General features: G+C 50.5%; 1 protein-coding gene across 1 annotated transcript; it reads right to left on the bottom strand.

Moving 5' to 3' along the window:
• Positions 1-7,576: 7,576 nt before the first annotated feature.
• Positions 7,577-20,252, bottom strand: LOC129460569 (putative protein C3P1). The gene is made up of 10 exons (XM_055238602.1): positions 20,182-20,252; positions 19,809-19,894; positions 19,561-19,700; positions 16,808-16,876; positions 14,551-14,602; positions 14,289-14,375; positions 11,582-11,657; positions 11,143-11,311; positions 7,981-8,070; positions 7,577-7,828 (listed from the first exon to the last, which is right to left on the bottom strand). Exons 1-10 carry the CDS (start codon positions 20,250-20,252, stop codon positions 7,577-7,579), a joined length of 1,092 nt encoding a protein of 363 aa, XP_055094577.1.
• Positions 20,253-22,509: the final 2,257 nt, after the last annotated feature.

Here is a 22,509-nt window from a genome sequence, read left to right as displayed (position 1 = left end):
GATCTGCCCGCCTCGGCCTCCCACAGTGCTGGGATTACAGGCTTGAGCCACTGCACCTGGCCTGAAACAGAGAGTGTACCCTGCCTTTGTCTTGGACTTCTCAACCTCCAGAACTGTGAGCAATAAATTTCTCTCTCTTTCTTTCTCCTTTCTTTCTTCTTTCTTTCTCTTTCTTTCTTTCTTTTTCTTTCTTTCTTTTTCTTTCTCTTTCTTTCCTCTTTCTTCTTTCTTTCCTCTTTCTCACTTTTCTTTCTCCTTTCTTTCTTTCTTTCTTTCTTTCTTTCTTTCTTTCTTTCTTTCTTTCTTTCTTCTTTCTTCTTTTTTCTCTCTCTCTCTCTTTCTTTTCTTTCTTCTTTCTTTCTGACAAAATTTTGCTCTGGTCACCCAGGCTAGGGTGCAATGGCTCAATCTTGGCCTCTGCCTCCTGTGTTCAGGTGATTCTCCTGTCTCAGCCTCCCGAGTAGCTGGGACTACAGGTGCCTGCCACCATGCCTGGTTAACTTTTGTATTTTTAGTAGAGACAGGGTTTCACCATGTTGGCCAGGCTGGTCTCGAACTCCTGACCTTAGGTGATCCTCCCTCTTTGGCCTCCCAAATTGCTAGGATTACATGCGTGAGCCACCATGCCCAGCCAAGCCACTGTACCCAGTCTTTGCTTCTTGCTTTCTTGCTTTCTTTTCTTTTCTTTCTTCTCTTTCTTTTCCTTCCTTCCTTTGAGATAGAGTCTCACTCTGTCATTTAGGGTAGAATGCAAGGTTTTGATCATGACTCACTGTGGCTTCTGCCTCCTGGGCTCAAGCAATCCTCCCACTTCAGCCTCTTGAGTAGCTGTGACTATAGACATGTGTCACCATGCCCAGCTAATTTTTCAATTTTTTGTAGAGACAGAGTCTCACTCTGTTGCCCTGGTGCATCTCGAACTCCTGGACTCAAGTGATTCTCCTGCTGGGCCTCTCAAAATGCTGGGATTGCAGGCATGAGCCACCATGCTGGGCCAATTTCTGTTGTTTATAAGCCACCCAGTCTATTTTGTTGTAGCAGCCTAAACAGACTAATACAGTAGAATACAAGACCTACCGAGATGGTGCCTCTCCCGTTGCCACTGGCTTTGATCTCTAGGTCGTCCTGGGCAAGGAACTGAAGAGAACAAAGAGGAAGATTTAAGGGTGGAGGAAGCAGCAAAGTGAGGGTCAAGTGTAGGGGGATGTGGAGCCTGAACACTTACCAGGGCCTCGGTTATTCCCTAACCTGGGACCTGGTGATTCATTTTCCATCTCTCTCCACACAGATGGTTTTGCTTTTCCCTCTTCAGAGAGCATTTGTGGTGTCTACACTATCATAAATCAACTGGAACTGCTCATCCAGCCTGTGTATTTTTTTTTTTTTTTTTTTTTTTGAGACCAGCTCTCAGTCTGTAGCCCAGGTTGGAGTGCAGTGGTGCGATCTCGGCTCACTTTGGCATGCCTCTGCCTCCTGGGCTCAAGCGATCCTCCTGTCTTAGCCTCCCAAGTAGCTGGAACTATAGATGTGTGCCACCATGCCTGGTTAATTTTTTTTTGTATTTTTTTGTAATGACAGGATCTAACTATGTTCCCCATGCTGCTCTTGAACTCCTAACCTCAAGTGATCCACCCGCCTTGGACTCCCAGAGTTTTGGGATTACAGGCATGAGCCACCATGTCCAGCCTAAGGCTGTGTCTTTTTTTTTTTTTTTTTTTTTTTTTGAGACAGAGACTCGTTTTGTTGCCCAGGCTGGAGTGCAGTGGCGTGATCCCAGCTCACTGCAACTTCTGCCTCCTGGGTTCAAGCGATTCTCCTGCCTCAGTCTCCTGAGTAGTTGGGATTACAGGCTTGTGCTGTCACGCCCAGCTAATTTTGGTATTTTTAGTAGAGATGGGGTTTCAGCATGTTGGCCAGGCTGGTCTCGAACTCCTGACCTCAGATCATCTGCACGGCTCAGTTCAGGCTGTGTCCTAATGTGCATCCCTGGAATCTGTTCTCTTTGGAGCATTTCCAAGGTTCCCTTTGCATGGAGCTCCCATGAGCCCCTTCTCACTGGCACCTCTGCACCTCTATTTTTCTTTGCCTTTTAAAATTGATGCATAATGGGCTGGGTGCAGTGGCTCATGCCTGTAATCCCAGCACTTTGGGAGGCCGAGGTGGGTGGACCACCTAAGGTCAGGAGTTCGAGCAGCCTGGCCAACATGGTGAAACCCCGTCTCTACTAAAAAATACAAAAATTAGCTGAGCATGGTGGCAGGTGCCTGTAATCCCAGCTGCTCGGGAGGCTGAGGCAGGAAAATCGCTTGACCCCAGGAAGCGGAGCCTGCAGTGAGCTGAGATTGTGCCACTGCACTCCAGCCTGGGTGACAGAGTGAGACTCCATCTCAAAAAAAAAAATTGATGCATAATGGATGTACATAGTTTCAAGGCACGTGTGATAATCTAATGCACTCGTATAATGTGTAAAGATCAGATCAGTGTACCTCAGATATCCATCACCTTAAATATTTGTCTTTTCTTTATGCTAAAATCATTCTAATTCTTTTCTTCCAGCTATTTTGAAATATACAATAGATTATTGTAAACTATAGTCACCCTATGAATCTATCAAACACTCGGTCTTATTTCTTCTATCGAACCATATGCTTGTACCCATTAATCAACTTCTTTTCATCCCTTCCTTTCTTCCTACACTTTCTATCCTCTAGCAACCACCAATCTAATCTCTATCTTCATCTGCAGCTACTCTTGTTTTCCTCATTATAGTCTTCTTGCATCAGCCAGAATAAAATTTTAAAAATTCACAGCCAAGCCAAACCTAGTGGCTCATGCCTGTAATCCCAGCAATGTGGGAGGCCAAGGGGGGAGGATTGCTTGAGCCCAGGAGTTCAAAACATGCCTGGGCAATTTAGCTAGATCCCATCTCTACAAAAAAAATTGAAAATTAAGTTGGGCATGGCAGTGCATATCTAGTCCCAGCTACTCAGGAGGCTAAGGCAGGAGGATTGCTTGAGCCCAAGAATTCGAGTCTGCCGTGAACTGTGTTTGTGCCACTGCACTCCAGCCTGGGCAACAGAGTGGGATCCTGTCTCTAAAAAACAAAAAACAAAAAGAAAGAAAAAAATCACAGCCAGTCACTTAAATCTCATTGCCTATAGGATCGAGTCCTAATTCTTGCCATGGCCTCCCAGTCCTCACTGCTGAGCTCTGCCAGCCTGCAAGCCTCCTAATAGCCTGCTTTATTTGCTGTTCTCCCTTCTGACCATTCCTGTGCCTGACTGGCTCTGGGTCTCCACTCTATGCTGTTTCCTATGTCAGAAACACTCTTCCTTGGCTGGGCGTGGTGGCTTATGCCTGTAATCCCAGCAGTTTGGGAGGCTGAGGCGGGCGGGTCACAAGAGGCTAGGATTTCGAGACCAGCCTGGCCACCATGGTGAAACCCCATCTCTACTAAAACTACAAAATTTAGCTGGACCTGGTGGTGTGTGCCTGTAATCCCAGCTAATGGAGAGGCTGATGCAGGAGAATCACTTGAACCTGGGAGATGGAGGTTTTGGTGAGGCAAGATCACGCCACTGCACTCCAGCCTGGGTGACTGAGTGAGACTCTGTATCAACAACAACAACAATAAAAAGAAACACTTACCCTCCCTCTGCTTTCTTCATTTTGACAACTATTTATCCAGGGACATCCACTAAACAATGCGTGACCTTAGATGAGTTGTTTTACTTCTTCTTTTTTTTTTTAGTAGAGATGGAGTCTCGCTATGTTGCCCAGGGGTGTCATTTCTTTTCATTTATTTATCTATTTTTATTTTTATTTTGAGATGGAGTTTCACTCTGTCACTCAGGTGCAATCTCAGGTAACTACAACCTACTCCTCGTGGGTTCAAGTGAGTCTCCTGCCTCAGCCTCCTGAGCAGCTGGGATTACAGGTATGCACTATCATGCCTGAGCAATTTTTGTATTTTTAGTAGAGATGGGGTTTCACTATGTTGACCAGGCTGGTCTCGAACTCCTGATCTCAGATGATCCACGCACCTCGGCCTCCCAAAGTGCTGGGATTACAGGAGTGAGCCATGGCACTCGGGCCATTTTCTTGTAGATCTTATGGACTCTTCTAGATTCTATAAGAGCAGGGACCATGGATCTTTCATAACATAACCCCAATGCCTAGGAGAGTCACTGATACATAGTAGATGCTCAGGAAATGTTGATGGAATAGATGAATCAATACATTGACAGTATAGCCACATATCTTGAGGTATGTTTTGAGGAGGGAGATCAGCAGGGACATGACGCTTGGCCTCATCTCCAGTGCCATCTCTGCATGGACTCTGGCCTGCCCCTCAGTGACATACCTTTGCTGACCGCTGTTGGTAGGCATTGCTGTGATCAATGTGCCAATTCACATTCAGGGCTTTCTTGGGGGCGCTGATCTGGACGTGGAGATCCTGGACGCCCTTGAAAGGGACAGCTTCGCGGAAGCGGGTCAGAGCTTCAAGGGCCACCACCGTTGTCTGAGTGTTGGAATGGGGCGGGGAGGTGGGGGAACGTGGATCAGCACCACAGACAGCACTCGAGAAACCATCGGCCAGCGTGTCAGCACCACGGACAGCCCCCACACTCCCCCATTGGGCTGGGCGTGTCAGCACCTTGGCTAGCGACCCTGACCCTCACCTCCCAGGGGTCCCCATCACCTGGGTGGACCCGAAGCCTCCTCCCAGCTCCCGCTTCTCTAGTAGCCACTTGGCTATGGCGTGCGTCTCATTGTACCGGCCCAGCTCCAGCTTCTGCATGAGTGCATAGGCTGTGGCCTCAATGGTGTACAGGGAGCCCAGGTTCTGCTCATCCACCGGCCAGTGGGTTTGGTCTAGAAAGAGGGACGCCCGCCTTGTCACCCAGAGCTGGGCCCACCCACCTTAACCTGCCCTCTCCTTGTGTCATCTGGCCCAGTTTTCTCATCTGCCATCTTATTGATCACGTACTTTATTTTTATTTTTTTGTAGAGATGGGGGAGTGGGGGTTGGGGGGATTCTCATTATGTTGTTGAGGCTGGTCTTGAGGCCGGGAGGCCTCAAGCCATTCTCTCACCTCGACCTCCTAAAGTGTTGGGATTGCAGGCGTGAGCCACCGTGCGCAGTCCTGATCACCTACTTTATGTGAAGCTCTGTACTGAGGAAACATGGACATCCAATTTTCAGAATGACCCTAGGAGACGGGACTCTCTTTTCCGATGGGGAAATTGAGTTTCAAAAAAAAAGTTCCTGGCTGGGCACGGTGGCTAACACCTGTAATCTCAGAACTTTGGGAGGCCAAGGCAGGTGGATCACCTGAGGTCAGGAGTTCGAGACCAGCCTGGTCAACATGGTGAAACCCCGTCTCTACTAAAAATACAAAAAAATTAGCCAGGTGTGGTGGTGGGTGCCTGTAATCCCAGCTACTCAGGAGGCTGAGGAGGAGAATCGCTTGAACCCGGGAGGTGGAGGTTGCAGTGAGCTGAGATCATGCTATTGCAGTCCAGCCTGGACGAAAAAAAAAAATCCTTCAGGTCCCTCCAGTCCCACTGCAAGCAAATTTTCCTAGTTCCACTTTGCTTGACTTGCAGAATGGAGAAGATGGGATATGGACCTTTGGGGATGAGATAGGATCAGCCATGGGATTTTTTTTTTTTTTGAGATGGAGTCCCACTCTGATGCCCAGGCTGGAGTGCAGTGGCACGATCTTGGCTCACTGCAAGCTCCGCCTCCCTGGTTCAAGTGATTTTCCTGCCTCAGCCTCCCGAGTAGCTGGGATTACAGGCATGTGCCACCATGACCGGCTAATTTTTTGTATGTTTAGTAGAGACGGGGTTTCGCCATGTCGAGCAGGCTTGTCTCGAACTCCTGACCTCAAGTGATCCACCCCCCCTCGGACTCCCAAAGTGCTAGGATTACAGGTGTGAGCCACTGCGCCCAGCCCATGGGCAGGTTTTATAACCTTTCCATCCTTGACAACACGAAGCACTCTTTCCACTTCAGGGTGTTTGCTTGTGCTGTTCCCTTTGCTTGAAATGTCCATGGCCTTTCATGAAGGTGTGCCTTAAAAAGCGTTCTTTTTTTTTTTTTTGGCTGGGCACGGTGGCTCAAGCCTGTAATCTCAGCACTTTAGGAGGCCGAGATGAGTGGATCACGAGGTCAGGAGATCGAGACCATCCTGGCTAACACGGTGAAACCCTGTCTCTACTAAAAATACAAAAAATTAGCCGGGCGTCGTGGCGGGCGCCTGTAGTCCCAGCTACTCTGGGATGCTGAGGCAGGAGAATGGCATGAACCCGGGAGGTGGAACTGCGCCACTGCACTCCAGCCTGGAGGACAGTGCGAGACTCCGTCTCAAAATAAATAAATAAATAAATAAATAAATAATTTTTTTTTTTTTTTGGCCAGGCACGGTGGCTCATGCCTGTAATCCCAGCCCTTTGGGAGCCGAGGCGGGCGGATCACTGAGGTCAGGAGTTTGAGACCAGCCTGGCCAACATGGTGAAACCCCGTCTCTATTAAAAATACAAAAATTAGCCGGGCGCAGTGGTGGACGCCTGTAATCTCAGCTACTTGGGAGGCTGAGGCAGAAGAATCGCTTGAACCCAGGTGATGGAGGTTGCAGTGAGCCAAGATCATGCCACTGCACTCCAATCTGGGCGACAGAGCCAGACTCCGTCTCAAAAAAAAAAGTTTTATTTTTTATTTTTTATTTTTTTATTTTTTTAATAGAGACAGAATCTTGGTCTGTTGCCCAGGCTGGAGTGCAGTGGGGTGATCACAGCTCACTGCAGCCTTGACTTCCTGGATTCAAGTGATCCTTCTGCCTCAGCCTCCCTAGTAGCTGGGACTACAGGTGCGTACCACCACACCCAGCTAATTACAAACATTTTTACAGATGGGGTCTCACTATGTTGCCCAGATTGGTCTTGAACTCCTGGCCTCAAGAAATCCTCCTGTCTCGGACTCCCAAGTAGCTGGGATTACAGGCATGAGCCATCACACCTAGCAGGTATGTCTTTCCATCTTTCATCTCAGCCTCCAACCTGTACTCCCCTCCCCTTGCCATCTCTCCCACCCACCTTGAGTGTTATCATCTCAGTGCTTGTCTCATTTTGGAATTATTATTATTATTATTTTGAGCTTCCCTTTGTCACCCAGGCTGGAGTGCAGTGGTGTGATCTTGTCTCACTGCAACCTCTGCCTCCTGGCTGCAAGCGATTCTCCTGCCTCAGCCTCCCAAGTAGCTTGGATTACAGGCACCCGCCACCATGCCCAGCTAATTTTTACATTTTTAGTAGAGACGTTTCACCATGTTGGCCAGGCTGGTCTCAAGCTCCTGACCTCAGGTGATCCACCTGCCTCGGCTTCCCAAAGTACTGGGATTACAGGCATGAGCTGCTGCTCCCAGCCTCAGTTTGGAATTATATGGTGACCTGCCTATCTTCTGATTGTCTCTTCCAAGGACGGTGGGACCCTTGAGGGCAGGGAACTTATCAGTGTTGTTCACCTTGGTCTCACAGGGTCTGAGCTCAAGAGTTGATACACAGTGGATGCTCAGGAAACACTAAGTGATGAATGACACATTGCTGGATTTGAGATCACCCCCTCCCCACTCCATGGCTGAGGTTGATTAAGAAGCATCCCACACCCACTAGGGCTGGCAAAGCTGTCCAGGCGGTCGTTGGCTTGGGAGCTCTTGGCAAGGGCCAGTGCGTAGGAGGCTATGGCTACGGCAAAGGTTGTCTGAATGTCGGGAAGTTTTCTCTCCAGGAAGCCACGGGCTCTCTCGATGCTGACCATCAAATTCTAGAGGGTCAGAGGGAGGGGCCAGAAGGAGATGATCAGAGGAAAGAAGTCTGGGAGTTAAAGGGAGCCAGAGGGACGTGAGGGTGGGGGAGCTTTCCAGATGCTGGGGCTAGAGGACCTTACAGATCCTGCCCTCCTCTCTGGGGTCCTACCTTCTGGCTGCACAACTCCTTTCCCTCATTCAGGGCTATCAGGACAAGAGCTGTGAGGGATACATCCTCCTCGGAGCCTTGGTAGCCACCCTGTGGATGCAGAGTCCCATCTGTGATTCCCTCAGTGTCTTGGAGATGCCTTCCTCAGCCTCTCCTGTCTGACCCTGAGAAGTTTCCAGGTACCCAGCTCTGGGCTGGATGACGGTGGAGGTGGGATGAAGACAGAGAGGAGAGGTTTGCCTCCCTGGGGTCTTCCCTACGAACAAAAGCTATCCGCCGGGTGCGGTGGCTCATGCCTGTAATCCCAGCACTTTGGGAGGCTGTGGCAGGAGGATCACCAGAGGTCAGGAGTTTGAGACCAGCCTGGCCAATATGGTGAAACCCTGTCCCTACAAAAATACAAAAACTAGCTGGGCATGATGGCCGGTGCCTGTAAGCCCAGCTACTGGGGAGGCTGAGGTGAGAGAATTGCTTGAACCCAGGAGGCAGAAGTTGCAGTGAGCCAAGATCACACCGTTGCATTCCAGCCTGGACGACAGAGAGAGACTCTGTCTCAAAAACAAAACAAAGCAAATAAACAAACAAAAAGCTATCAACACAAGAAGCTGAGTTCTGTAGACCATCTCAGAGCATTCTAGCAGCAGCACCATTTTACTGATGAGAAAACTGAGGTCAGAGTGGAAAAGTCTTCCCATTGCTAGAAAATGACCACTTTAGTACCCCAGCTTCCACCCTCATCCCCTGTCTGGACTTGAATAGTGACCCCGAAATTCATGTTCAGCCGGGACCTCAAGATGTGATCTTATTTGGTTGGGTCTTTGAGGATGTAATTAAAATTAAGAAAAGGTCATACTAGATTAGGTTGGACCCTAAGTCTAATAACTGGTGTCCTTATAAGAAGGTCATGTCGGCCGGGCACAGCGGCTCATGTCTAATCCCAGCACTTTGGGAGGCTGAGGCCGGTGGATCATGAGGTCAGGACATCGAGACCATCCTGGTTAACATGGTGAAACCCCGTCTCTACTAAAAATACAATAAATTAGCCGGGTGTGGTGGCACAAGCCTGTAGTTCCAGCTACTCAGGAGGCTGAGGCAGGAGAATTGCTTGAACCCAGGAGGCGGAGGTTGCAGTGAGCCGAGATTGCACCACTGCACTCTAGCCTGGGCAACAGAGCAAGACTCTGTTAAAAAAAAAAAAATCCAGGTGCAGTGGTTCACGCCTGTAATCCCAGCACTATGGGAGGTCGGGGGGGCAGGGTGGATCACGAGGTCAGGAGTTCAAGACCAGCCTGGCCAATATGGTGAAACCCTGTCTCTACTAAAAATACAAAAAGGAGCCAGACATGGTGGCACTTGCCTGTAGTCCCAGTTAGTCAGGAGGCTGAGGCAGAAGAATCGCTCGAACCCGGGAGGTGGAGGTTGCAGTGAGCTGAGATCATGCTACTGTACTCCAGCCTGGGCGACAGAGCAAGACTCCGTCTCAAAAAAAAAAAGGTCATGGCCGGGCGCGGTGGCTCACGCTTGTAATCCCAGCACTTTGGGAGGCCGAGGCGGGCGGATCACGAGGTCAGGAGATCGAGACCACGGTGAAACCCCGTCTCTACTAAAAATACAAAAAATTAGCCGGGCGTGGTGGCGGGCGCCTGTAGTCCCAGCTACTCGGAGAGGCTGAGGCAGGAGAATGGCGTGAACCCGGGAGGCGGAGCTTGCAGTGAGCCGAGATTGCGCCACTGCACTCCAGCCTGGGTGACAGAGCGAGACTCCGTCTCAAAAAAAAAAAAAAAAAAAAAAAAAAAGGTCATGTCAGTGCTAGGGGCAATGGCTCATGCCTGTAATCCCAGCACTTTGGGAGGCCAAGGTGGGCAGATCACCTGAGGTCAGGAGTTCAAGACCAGCCTGGTCAACATGGTGAAACCCCGTCCCCACTAAAACTACAAAAATTAGCCGGGCATGGTGGTGCATGCCTGTAGTCCCAACTACTCGGGAAGCTGAGGCAGGAGAATCGCTTGAACCTGGGAAGCAGAGGTTGCAGTGAGCCGAGATTGCGCCGTTGCACTCCAGCCTAGGCAGCAAAGCGAGACTCCATCTCAAAAAAAAAAAAAAAAAAAAAAATTAGCCAGGAATGGTGGTGTGCACCTGTTGTCCCAGCCACTGAGGAGGCTAAGGCAGGGAGATCTCTTGAGCTCAGAAGTTTGAGGCTGTAATGAGCTATGATTGAGCCACTGCATTCCAGCTTGGGTGACAGAGCAAGATCCTGTCCCTAAAAATAATAACAATAGGCTGAACCCAGGAGGCAGAGGTTGCAGTGAGCCGAGATCGTGCTACTGCACTCCAGCAGTGGCTCATGTCTGTAATCGCAGAACTTTGGGAGGCCGAGGTGGGCAGATCACTTGAGGCCAGGAGTTTGAGACCAGCCTGGATAACATGGTGAAACCCCATCTACTGAAACAAAAGTGTAAAAATGAGCTGGTTGTGGTGGCGCATGCCTGTAATCTCAGCTACTCAGGTGGCTGAGGCATAAGAATCGCTTGAACCCAGGAGATGGAGGTTGTGGTGAGGTGAGATCATGCCACTGCATTCCAGTCTGAGTGACAGAGTGGAACTCTGTCTCAAAATAAATAATAATAATAATAATTTGGCCTGGTGCATGCAGAGAGGGCAGCAAAAGCGCTTTTTGGAGGAGAGTTGGAGGAGCCCATGAGTGGTTAAGTGTGAATAGTGAGAAGGGAGAGGTGAGGTGAGGCCTAGGAGGTAATACAGACAAAGATAGCTGTGAGCCACAGCAGGTGTTTGAACAGGGGAGAGACCTACCAGGCTGCATTTGAAAGACATTTCTGGATGCTGGTGTGAGGGGACTCTTGGTGGGGATGGGTGTGCAAGCTGGGGAGGACTCAGTTCCTAAGGGAGGAGGGCCAGGGCGAGCCACTGCTTGATGTGGGGATGAAGAAGAGATGGGTTCCCAGATATGCCCAGCCTCACCCACATTCTAACAAGAATATGAGGTGGTTCAGACCGGGGAGGATGTTATCCTTGGCACTGAGTCTCAGCTCTTTCCTGTTCTCATTCTGCCCGAGAACAGATTGGGAGCCTGAAATCTCCCTCTTAGTGCACAGAGTCCCTGGGATTTGTTTGAATGGCCCAGGCAGGGAAGGCTGTGATCACCTGCATGGATGTCATGACCACAGGGCCCTTCTCCAGGAAGTGCCCATCCTCTGCCTGCCTGTCGATGATGATCCAGTTGGCCATGTCACAGAGAGAGGACAGGCTAAGCACTTGAGTCGTCATCATAGAGTAGGCCAGGGCAAAGACGCGGAACACATAGCTTGTGAGCCTGTCAGGAGACAGCGAAGGTGACACATGCGAAGTGCAGCCAAGGGGGCTTTGGGACAGGGGAGTCTACACCATGGTCCACACCATTCCAGGTGGACCCCAGTCATTTGCCGCTGCCCACGTCTGCCAGTGTAGAATGCCCCAGGGCCGTGCACTGGACACCCCAAGACCCCGCGACTCTACAGCGTGGATGCTCCTGGGTCATCAGACCCCAGGCTGGCCCCTTGGGCTGCCAGGGTGGCAGTGGCAGGAGAGATAGGGTCATCCTCACCAAGTGCTTCCTGGGTTCCCCTTGGAGGTGTGGTAGGTGCCGTCTGAACTCCGGTGGGTCAGCATCCGAGTGTAGCCTGGGGAAACAGAGCAGGGCTTTGAGGGACAGTCAGTGTTATCAGGAATAACCTGGCGGGCAGGGACTGGAGGTGACACGGGGGTGTCACACATAGAGGTAAGCTAGAAGGGGAGACCTGTTGTCCAGGTGTACTTTGGAGGGGTGTTTAGGGCCCAGATGTAAGTGAGGAGCAGGGTTCAGGAATGACTTTGAGGGACCCAGGATGCAGTTGTCTCTGGGTGTAACCCAGGAAACTTTCACCTCAGAGACTCGGGCAGGGCATGCTACCCTTGGAGTTGCTGCTGGAAGAAATCATGGAAGGTCTTGTTGTCCACGTGTAACCTGGGAGATGGGGCAACTTGAGGGGTGCTACGTGGGAGTTTTCTTTTTTTTTTTTTTTTGAGATGGAGTCTTGCTCTCTCGCCCAGGCTGGAGTGCAGTAGTGCGATCTCGGCTCACTGCAACCTCCACCTCCCAGGTTCAAGCCATTTTCCAGCTTCAGCCTCCCGAGTAGCTGGGATTACAGGCATGCGTCACCACACCTGGCTAATTTTTGTATTTTTAGTAGAGACGGGGTTTCACCACGTTGGCCAGGGTGGTCTTGAACTCCTGACCTCAGGTGATCCACCTGCCTCGGTCTCCCAAAGTGCTGGGATTACAGGTGTGAGTCACCATGCCCAGCCCTCTTTTTATTTATTTTTATTTTTTTGAGACTGGGTCTCACTCTGTCACCCAGGCTGGAGTGCAGTGGTACAATCATAGCTCACTGAAGACTCACCCTTCCCTGGTCAAGCTATCCTCCTACCTCAGCCTCCCAAGTAGCTGGGACTACAAGCATGTGCCACCACACCAGGCTAATTTTTTTAGAGATGAAGTCTCACTATGTTGCCCAGGCTAGTCTCAAATTCTGGGGCTCAAGCAGTCCTCCCACTCAGGCTCCTGAGTAGCTGAGACTGCAGGCACGAACCGCCATACCTAGCCAATTTTAAAATTTTTTTGTACAGATGGGGGTCTCACTATGTTGCCCAGGCTGGTCTCAAACTCCTGGGCTCAAGTGATCCTCCTGCCCTGGCCTCCCAAAGTGCTGGGATTACAGGCGTGAGCCACCACACCCAGCCTTTCAGGTGTATTCCGAGCCTCGCTACTCGGGTATTACTTGAAGTTCCCCTGGAGGTTTACTGTTTGCTTGGAGCATTGGAGTGACAGTATCTGGACATTACCTGTGGGATTACTGCTTGAGAAAACCTGGAGGGAAAGTTGGAGTCTGAGGGTAACCTGGGACCAATTAACTCAGAGGTCTGTTGGTGTTACTAGGGGTGTTCATCTCTGGTTGCTCCCTGGGGTGTGTGGTTGTAACCCGGGGAAGTATCAGCATACAGGTGCAACCAAGAGGCCACTGCCTGGGGTTATTCTGGGGTTTGCTGCTTGGGTGTTCCCTGGGGTTCCCTGGGAGTAGCACTGAGGGGGTGTAACCTGGGGCAGGGCCTGAGCATAACATCCTCTTGCAGGATGGCTTTTTGGGAGAAATCACGGTGTCTGTCATAAGATTGAAGCCTGGAGGTCTGGCGTGGTGGCTCACACCTGTAATCCCAGCACTTAGGGAGGCCAAGGCAGGTGGATCACCTGAGGTCAGGAGTTCTAGAGCAGCTTGGCCAACATGGCAAAACCCCATCTGCACTAAAAATCCAAAAATTAGCCGAGTGTGGTGGCAGGCACCTGTAATCCCAGCTACACAGGAGGCTGAGGCAGGAGAATCACTTGAACTCAGGAGGAGGAGGTTGCAGTGAGCCGAAACTGCGCCACTGCACTCCAGCCTGGGCGACAGAGTGAGAGTCTGTCTCAAAATAAATAAATAAATAAAAGTAAAAATACAAAAATTAGCCAGGCATGGTGGCGGGCACCTGTAATCCCAGTTACTTGGGAGGCTGAGGCTGGAGAATGGCTTGAACCTGGGAGGCGGAGGTTGCAGTGAGCCAAGATCACGCCAGTGCACTTCAGCCTGGGTGACAGAACGAAACTCCATCGCAAAAAAAAAAAAAAAAAAAAAAAGATTGAAGCCTGGGAAAGTGGTCAGGTGAAGAATTCCCATGGGTGTGTCACAGCTGGGGGATGACCTTGGGGAATTGGTATCAGGTTGTAGTCTGGGGAAGGAGTCATAGTTTGGGTGTTAATGCCTGAGGCGGGGGCTGGGGGGGTCGCACGAAGATTTCCCCAATCTTGGGGGTGCCTCAGCCACCCTCTGGGAGATCCCCAGGCACCCTCATGGAGGCCCCAGGAGGGTTCCCGCTCTCACCGCTGACAATATTCTTCATCACCTGGTCCCTGTGCTCCACACCGACCTTGCCCCACTGGCCGGTGGTATCCAAATAGCGGGACAGGATGATGACGGGCGTCAGGGAGCTCAGTGTCTGCTCAGGGCAGCCCGTGGGGACCCGCAGCAGCCGCTGAATCTCATTGGGTGTCAGGCTGCCCACGATTGTCTCACCAAGGATGTCACCTGTCGGGTGGGAGTTGGGTCACCCTGGGAGTGGCCTATGCCTAAGCCACCAAGGTTTACTGATCGCCCCACATGGCTCCTCCTGCCCTGGTGCTTTGTGGACCTTAGAGGACCCAGTGTCAGCCCTCCCCACGTCCCTGTGTCCCCCAGCACCTTGAACGCTTATGAACACTTCCGCCTCCGTGTCGGGTACCATGTTCAAGAACTCCTGTCTTGGCACCAATTTTGTCTGGGTCTGACCTGAATAACCACAACCTTCTGTGACAAGTGGGCTCTGGGGCTGGGGAAGTCAGGGTGCACAGAGCCCGGGGCTGGGGCTTGGAATCCCCACCTAGGCATATCCCCTCATGCCGACTCCTTCCTCCTCCCTAGCACAGCCCCAGGCTCTCACATGTCCCCTGCAGATCTCACAAACCTTGGGGTTCCAGGACGATGCTATAGGACGTTTGCTGGATCTGACCCCCTGCCTGAGGGATGAGATGAGGATATAAGTCAAAAGCAAAAACAGCAACCACAGTCAAAATGACAATCGCAGTGATGATGAGAAGAGGCATTGCTTGGCTGTGATAAGCACAGATTCTGGAGCCCAAAAACCTGGGTTCGAATCCCAGCTCTTCTGCTTCCTAGCTGTGTGTCCTTGGGAAAATTAGTTACCCTCTCTCTGCCTCAGTTTTCTCATCTGTCAAAGGGGGATAATAATAGTCCCTCACTCATAGGGTTGTTTGGAGGGCTGAATTAGTTAATTTTTTTTTTTTTTTTGAGACAGGGTCTCACTCTGTCACTCAGGCTGGAGGCAGTGGCATGATCTCAGCTCACTGCAGCCTCCACCTCCCAGGTTCAAGGGATTCTCATGCCTCAGCCTCTTGAGTAGCTGGAATTACAGGCGCACACCATCAAGCCAGGCTAATTTTTGTATTTTTGGTAGAAATAGGGTTTTGCCATGTTGGCCAGGCTTGAACTCCTGGCCTCAAGTGATCCACCTGCTTCAGCCTCCCAAAGTGCTGAGATTACAGGCATGAGCCACCATGCCTGGCCTAGTTAATTTTTTTTCCAGAGAAAAAAAAACTTCAGGTTGCCCAGGCTGGACTCAAATTTCTAGGCTCAAATGATCCTCCCACCTCAGCCTCCCAAATAGCTGGGAATACAGGGGGGTGCCACCACACCTGACTGAGTTAATATTCTTTTTTTTTTTTTGAGACCGAGTCTCGCTCTGTTGCCCAGGCTGGACTGCAGTGGCACTATCTCGGCTCGCTGCAAGATCCACCTCCCAGGTTCACGCCATTCTTCTGCCTTAGCCTCCCAAGTAGCTGGGACTACAGGCGCCCGCCACCGCGCCCAGCTAATTTTTTGTATTTTTAGTAGAGACGGGGTTTCAACGTGTTAGCCAGGATGGTCTTGATCTCCTGACCTCATGATCCACCCGCCTCGGCCTCCCAAAGTGCTGGGATTACAGGCGTGAGCTACTGCGCCCGGCCTGAGTTAATATGCTTAAGCATTTATATCTTCAGTGTTAAACATGTGTTGGTTAAGTAAATAAAGTTTTTTGTTTGTTTGTTTTTTAGAGAGAGGGTCTTGCTCTGTCGCCCATGCTGGAGTGCAGTGGCGTGATCTCAGCTTCAGGCTCAACTTCATGGGCTCAAGCAGTCCTCCCTCAGCTTCCTGCGTAACTGCAACTACAGGTGCACAACACCATGCCAGGCTAATTTTTAATTTTTTTCTAGAGAGGTCTTGCTATATTGCCCAGGCTGATCTCGAACTCGTGGGCTCAAGCGATCTTCCTGCCTTGGCCTCCCAAAGTGCTGGGATTATAGGCATGAGCCACCAAGGCCATCCTAAGAAAGTATTTTTGATAGGGCCATACACTGGTTCTGGGTCATTTTCCCAGCTCTATGTTTATTCATGGATATGATGATTATCCTCATCCTGCAAGCAAGGAAATGGAGGCTCAGAACAGAGAAGTTAAGTAAGTTGCCCAAGGTCACACAGCAGAGACAAGATTAGAACCCAGGCCTGACTCCAAAACTCTGAAGTGGGGGCTTGTGACCCGACCCCCTCACATCAGTCCACTGACTAAACTTTTTTCTTCTTTTTTTCTTTTCTTTTTTTTTGAGAAGTCTCGCTCTGTCACCCAGCTGGAGTGCAGTGGTGCAATCTCGGCTCACTGCATCCTCCACCTCCCAGGTTTAAGCGATTCTCCTCCCTCAGCCTCCCAAGTAGCTGGGACTCCAGGTGTGCACCACCATGCCCAGCTAATTTTTGTATTTTTAGCAGAGTTGGAGTTTCACCATGTTGGCCAGGCTGGTCTCGAACTCCTGCCCTCAGGTGATCCACCCACCTCGGTCTCCCAAACTGCTGAGATTACGGGCTTGAGCCACCGTGCCCAGCCAACTGACTGAACTTTCAAATCTGTTCTCTCTCACCTCATTCCCATCTAGGAGCCTTGCTTATCGATCCTGGGCCCACATGCCCTGCCTGGACCTGGTGGAAGCCCCGCTGTCTGCACCAGCAGCTAGAGAGTTGGGAGTGCCCATTACCAGGACCAAGAGTGTCTTCTTCACGTGGTCCTGGACCCCGTAGCCCACAGCCTTGACCTCCACGTCCACTTTGCCTGTCTCCAGAGGAAGAAGCACAAAGCGTACTATCTTGGAGGAGGTGGGGGGCACGACCACCACCTGGCGGGATGGTGCTCCTGGCTTTGACGCACTGCACAGCGTCTCCTTGTGGGGGAACTCCACTCGGACCTAGGGCAGGATGGGCAAAGGGAGGGGGTATCGATGTATGGTGTGGTCCAGGACCCTAGGGTCACAGTCCCCTCCCCACCCTGAGATACCTGAGTAGGTGACAGCGAAGCCTAGCGATGAGGACCACAGACCCAGCCTGAGTCAGAGCCCCATCTGCCATTTATGCGCTGTGTGACTCCAGGCAAGCCCTTTAACCTCTCTGTGCCTCAATTTCCTCATCTCTAAACCAAGAACAATAATAGTACCCATCTGATGGGGTTGTTGTGAGGTTTAACTTTCCTTCCTTCCTTCCTTCCTTCCTTCCTTCCTTCCTTCTTTCCTTCCTCCCTTCTTTCCTCTTTCCCTCCCTCCCTCCTGCCTTCTTCTTCCTTTCTTTTCTTTCTTTCTCTCTCTTCTTTCTTTCTCTTTCTCTCTCTCTCCCCCCTCCCTCCCTCCCTTCTTTCTCTGCTTTCTTTCTTCCTCTCTCTTTCTTTCTTTCTTTTTTTTTTGATGGAGTCTCACACTGTCACCCAGGCTGGAGTGCAGTGGTGGGATCTCGGCTCACTGCAAGTTCCACCTCCCGGGTTCACACCATTCTCCTGCCTCAGCCTCCTGAGTAGCTGGGACTACAGGGGCCCACCATCACGCCTGGCTAATTTTTGTATTTTTTAGTAGAGACGGGGTTTCACCATGTTAGCCAGGATGGTCTTGATCTCCTGACCTTGTGATCCGCCGGCCTCAGCCTCCTAAAGTGCTGGGATTACAGGCATGAACCACCATGCCTGGCCCCCTTTTCTCCTTTTCCTTCCTTCCTTCCTTCCTTCCTTCCTTCCTTCCTTCCCTCCTTCCTTCCTTCCTTCCTTCTTTTCTTTTTCTTTCTTTCTCTTTCTTTCTTTCTTTTCCTTTTTTCTTTCTTTCTTTTCTTTCTTCTTTCTTTTTCTTTCTTCTTTCTCTCTTTCTTTTCCTTTCTTTTTCTTTTTCTTTCTTTTCTTTCTCTTTCTTCTTTTTCTTTCTTCTTTCTCTTTCTTTCTTTCCTCTCTCTCTTTCTTTCTTTTTCTTTCTCTCTCTTTCTTTCTTTCTTTCTTTCTTTTTCTTTCTTTCTTTCTTTCCTCTCTCTCTTTTTCTTTCTTTCTCCCTCTCTCTTTCTCTCTTTCTCTCTTTCTCTTTCTTTCCTTTCTTTCTTTCCTCCTCCCTACTCCTCCTCCCCCTCCTCCTCCCCCTCCTCCTCCTCCCCCCTCCTCCTCCCCCTCCTCCTCCTCCCCCCTCCTCCTCCTCCCCCCTCCTCCTCCTCCCCCCTCTTCCTCCCCCCCTCCTCCTCCCCCTCCTCCTCCCTCTCCTCCTCCTCCCCCTCCTCCTCCCCCTCCTCCTCCTCCCCCTCCTCCTCCTCCCCCTCCTCCTCCTCCCCCTCCTCCTCCTCCCCCTCCTCCTCCTCCCCCTCCTCCTCCTCCCCCTCCTCCTCCTCCCCCTCCTCCTCCTCTCTTCTTCTTCTTCTTCTTCTTCTTCTTCTTCTTCTTCTTCTTCTTCTTCTTCTTCTTTCTTCTTCTTCTTCTTCTTCTCTTTTCTTCTTCCTCTTGTTCTTCTTATTCTTTCTCTCTCTCTCTTTCTCTCTTTCTTTCTTGGTCTCGCTCTGTCACCCAGGCCGGAGTGCAGTGGTCCAAATACAACTCAGTGCAGCCTCAAACTCCTGGGTTCAATCGATCCTCCTGCTTTAGCTTCCTGAGCAGCTGGCACCACAGGTGCATGCCATGAAGCCTGGCTAATTTTTTTAACATCACTTTTTGTAGAGACAAGGTCTCACTTTGTCACCCAGGCTGGAGTGCAGTGGTGCAATCACAGCTCACTGCAGCGTTGACCTGCTGGGCTCAAGCGATCCTCCCACCTCAGCCTCTCAAGTAGCTGAAACTGCAGGTGTGCAGCACTATGCCTGGCTAAATAAGAGAATACCTTAGATTTTCCAAAAGAGCCACCACTTCACTGACCCACAGGAATAAAAATACACCGAATTTCCTTTTCTAAAACACACTAACAGGCTGGGCGCGGTGGTTCACACCTGTAATCCTAACACTTTGGGAGGCTGAGGAGGGTGGATTACTTGAGCTCAGGAGTTTGAGACCAGCCTGGGCAACATGGCAAAATCCTGTCTCTGCCCAAAATACTAAAAATTAGCCAGGCATGGTGGCCCACACCTGTGATCCCAGCTACTGGGGAGGCTGAGGCACGAGAATTGCTTGCACCTGTGAGGTGAGATTGCAGTGAGCCGAGATCACGTCACTGCACTCCAGCCTGGGTGATAGGGCAATATTCTGTTTCCAAAAATAAAATAAAATACGCTAGGTGCGGTGGCTCATTCCTGTAATCCCAGCGCTTTGGGAGGCCGAGGCGGGTGGATCACTTGAGGTTAGGAGTTTGAGACCAGCCTGGCCAATATGGCGAAACCTCGTCTCTACTAAAAATACAAAACTTAGCCAGGCATGGTGGCAGGGCGCCTGTAGTCCCAGCTACTCAGGAAGCTGAGGTAGGAGAATCGCTTGAACCTGGGAGGCAGAGGTTGCAGTGAGCCGAAATCGTGCCACTGCACTCCAGCCTGGGTGACAGAGCAAACTCTGTCTCAAAAAATAAATAAAATGAAATAAAGTCATTAAAAAATAAAATAAAATACACGCTAGCAGAGGTTTTGGCAGGAAGTTGAGGGCTTGGGGCTTCACCTTGGCCTGGCGATCCCTGAAATTGTACAACACGGCTTGGATCTGGACCTGCTCATTCCTGATCACGGAGGAGGGCAACTTAAGGTCCACAAAGAACGATTTCATAACTGTCAGCTCAAAGGGGTCCGAGACACAGAGACCTACAGCCGGGAGAGCACATTGGGTTTAAGCAGAGGTTCGGTTGGGGGAGGGGCTGGGTAAGGTCACCATACTCCCATTCTCTTGGCACTGGGCTTGCTGCGGCTCACCTTGTCCAGCCTTGAGGCTGACCGCCACAAACTGCCACGTGGTGATGGAATCTGGCACCTTCACGGAGATGGGGTAATGGGAGATGCTGTTGTGAGTGAGAAAACATCACTGAGTTTGTGCTGCATGGATAGAGCTTCTGGATTAGGGGTCACCATGCAGGGGTTATGGTCACTATTGAGGATCATCAGGTCACCTCATTAGTGACAGCATCACTAGAGGGTCATCCTTTTAGGGAATCCATTAAGATGTTTTCCCAATTGTGGGACTGTCCTGAGGCTCAATGTCACTGCTGGGGTCATTGTCCCTGACCAGCATCCACTGATGATTGCAAGGACCTGGGACCAGATTCTGGCATGGAGGCTGATGTCCTACCCCGATTCACTCTTTGGCAGAGTGAACTTCCTCCAGAGCCAACTCTCGGGGAACAAGGACCGCACAGGCATGTCATCCAAGAAGAGGTCATCGAAGTCCTCCTCTTCATCCGCTGGAGGGAGCAGATGTGAGGTGGAGTCTCCTTCATGTTTCTTCCATGTTCCACCAGACTCCTTGTGGAGTCCTCCTCTCCAACCCTCCATGGCCCATATCACTCCTTCACCTGTCCCATGTCATTCTATATCCCTCCATGAAGCCCCCCACCCTGCATCTCCTGCCATGGCCCCCTCACTTGTCCCCAGACGCAGTTGATACTCTCGAGCTTCCCGAGTCAGGGTCTCAGACAGATGGCAGCAGTCCAGGAAAGCAGCCACACACGCTGGACCATGGCGGACATGCCAGATCCTCTCCTCACAGGACAGCCCCACTGGGCTCTCCCGGAGCCCAGCCTCACAGCACTTTTGCTCCAGTTCTGTCTTAAACTTGTTCACTGTGGGCCAGAGTCAGAGGGAAAGAGGAGGTTTGGGCAGGACCTAAGAAGCTGGGACCCATTCACCTTGACGCTATGCACACCTTGCCACTATTTAGCGATTACTCTGTGGTAGATTCTATGCCTAGTGCCTTATCTGTGCCCTTTCTGAAGGCTCATATTGAACTCACATGGTGAGATTCTGACAAGGAAGCTGAGCCACAGAGACGTGAATTCATTTGCCTAGAGTCAAGGCTCCCAAGTGGCAGAGGTGGGACCAGAATCCATACTGCTTTTTTTTTTTTTTTTGAAATGGAGTCTCACGCTGTCACCCAAGCTGGAGTGCAGTGGCGCAATCTCGGCTCACTGCAACCTCTGCCACTCAGGTTCAAGCGATTCTCATGCCTCAGCCTCCCATGTAGCTGGGATTACAGGTGCCCACCACCACAGCCGGCTAATGTTTGTATTTTTAGTAGAGACAGGGTTTCACCACGTTGGCCAGGCTGGTCTTGAACTCCTGACCTCAAGTGATCCACCTGCCTTAGCCTCCCAAAGTGCTGGGTTTACAGGCATGAGCCATCATGCCAGCCTCAGAATCCATGCTTCTAACACCACATGCTGCCTCCCATCTTCCTCTGACTCCGGGCTCAAAGCCTTTTCTTCTGGTCCACATTCTAGCCTTCAGGATGGCAGTTTAGTCAGATATTGTCCAATGACACTCAAGACCTATCTCTCCTTTTGTCTATATTCCATCCTGAACCCCAGAAGCTAGACATCTGAAAACTACTTTCCCAGACTCCCTTGCACTAGGATTCTGAATGGGATTAGATGCAGCCACTGACATGCTTTTATGAGAGATCTGGGAGATAGAAGAGAAGCAGAAACCATTTTTCCTGCAGCAGTGGTAGCTGATGGGTGGGCTCCAGTCTATGTGTGTTTTTGTAATGGGCATGATTTTGTGTTTGATTATCAACCTACCAGCACTTTGAGAGATATTGGCAGCAGTTTCCTGATACTTCATGGATTGCAAGACTGAAGTGGGTGATCTTGAGTCCCAGCAAGCAGCCTTCCAACTTCCACCCCAAAAGCCCATCTAATGATTTCGTAAGCACCAAACTCCCCCTATTAGATCCCTCCCTGCTAGAAATATATAGAGTGGTTTTGGTGTCCTGTTCTAAGCCCTGATGGATACCGTAAGTTGGGGAGATGGAGGGAGACATACAGCTTTAACACTGACCTGCATTCCTCTTTGTCTCCAGCCTCTTCATGGAGCGGCGATGGCGGCTGGGAGGAGGGTCCTGGGGGCAGGGCCAGTCTGGGGGTCAGAGAGAATGATGATAGAACAACTGCCAAGATCATTATCAATATCCTTGATGATGTTTATTGGCTGTTTGCTGTATGTCCAGCGCTTTATATGCATCACTTCATTTCATCTGACAGCCTCCTATATTCAAGACTTGTCACTTAAAACCTGGGCGATTTTCAACAAGTCACTTAACCTCTCTGGGTGTTAATTTCCCCAGTGACATAAAATGGGCATAATCATAGTTCTGTCAATGAGATCATGCATATACAAGTACTTAGCACGGGGCCTGGCATGTAATAAATTAGAACTGTTATTAATATTACAATTTATAGCTGAGAGAATACACTCTTAGTTGTTTCCAAATCCATTACCATCCTTCATCTGTGACAACTAAGCCTCCATATTGTATAGATCACTCAGAATAAAGACTACATTTCCCAGCCTCTCTTGCACTTAGGTGGGGCCATGTGACTGTATTCTGGCCAATGAGATGTGGAAGAAGTGTCCTCCCCTTTCCACCTCCCTTCATCTTGCTGCCTGACATGGATGGACT

This window comes from Symphalangus syndactylus, chromosome 13 (assembly GCF_028878055.3).
Source record: "Symphalangus syndactylus isolate Jambi chromosome 13, NHGRI_mSymSyn1-v2.1_pri, whole genome shotgun sequence".
NCBI classification, from domain to species: domain Eukaryota; kingdom Metazoa; phylum Chordata; class Mammalia; order Primates; family Hylobatidae; genus Symphalangus; species Symphalangus syndactylus.
Note: the sequence above shows the minus strand (reverse complement) of the source record. Positions and strands in the feature narration are given on the sequence as shown.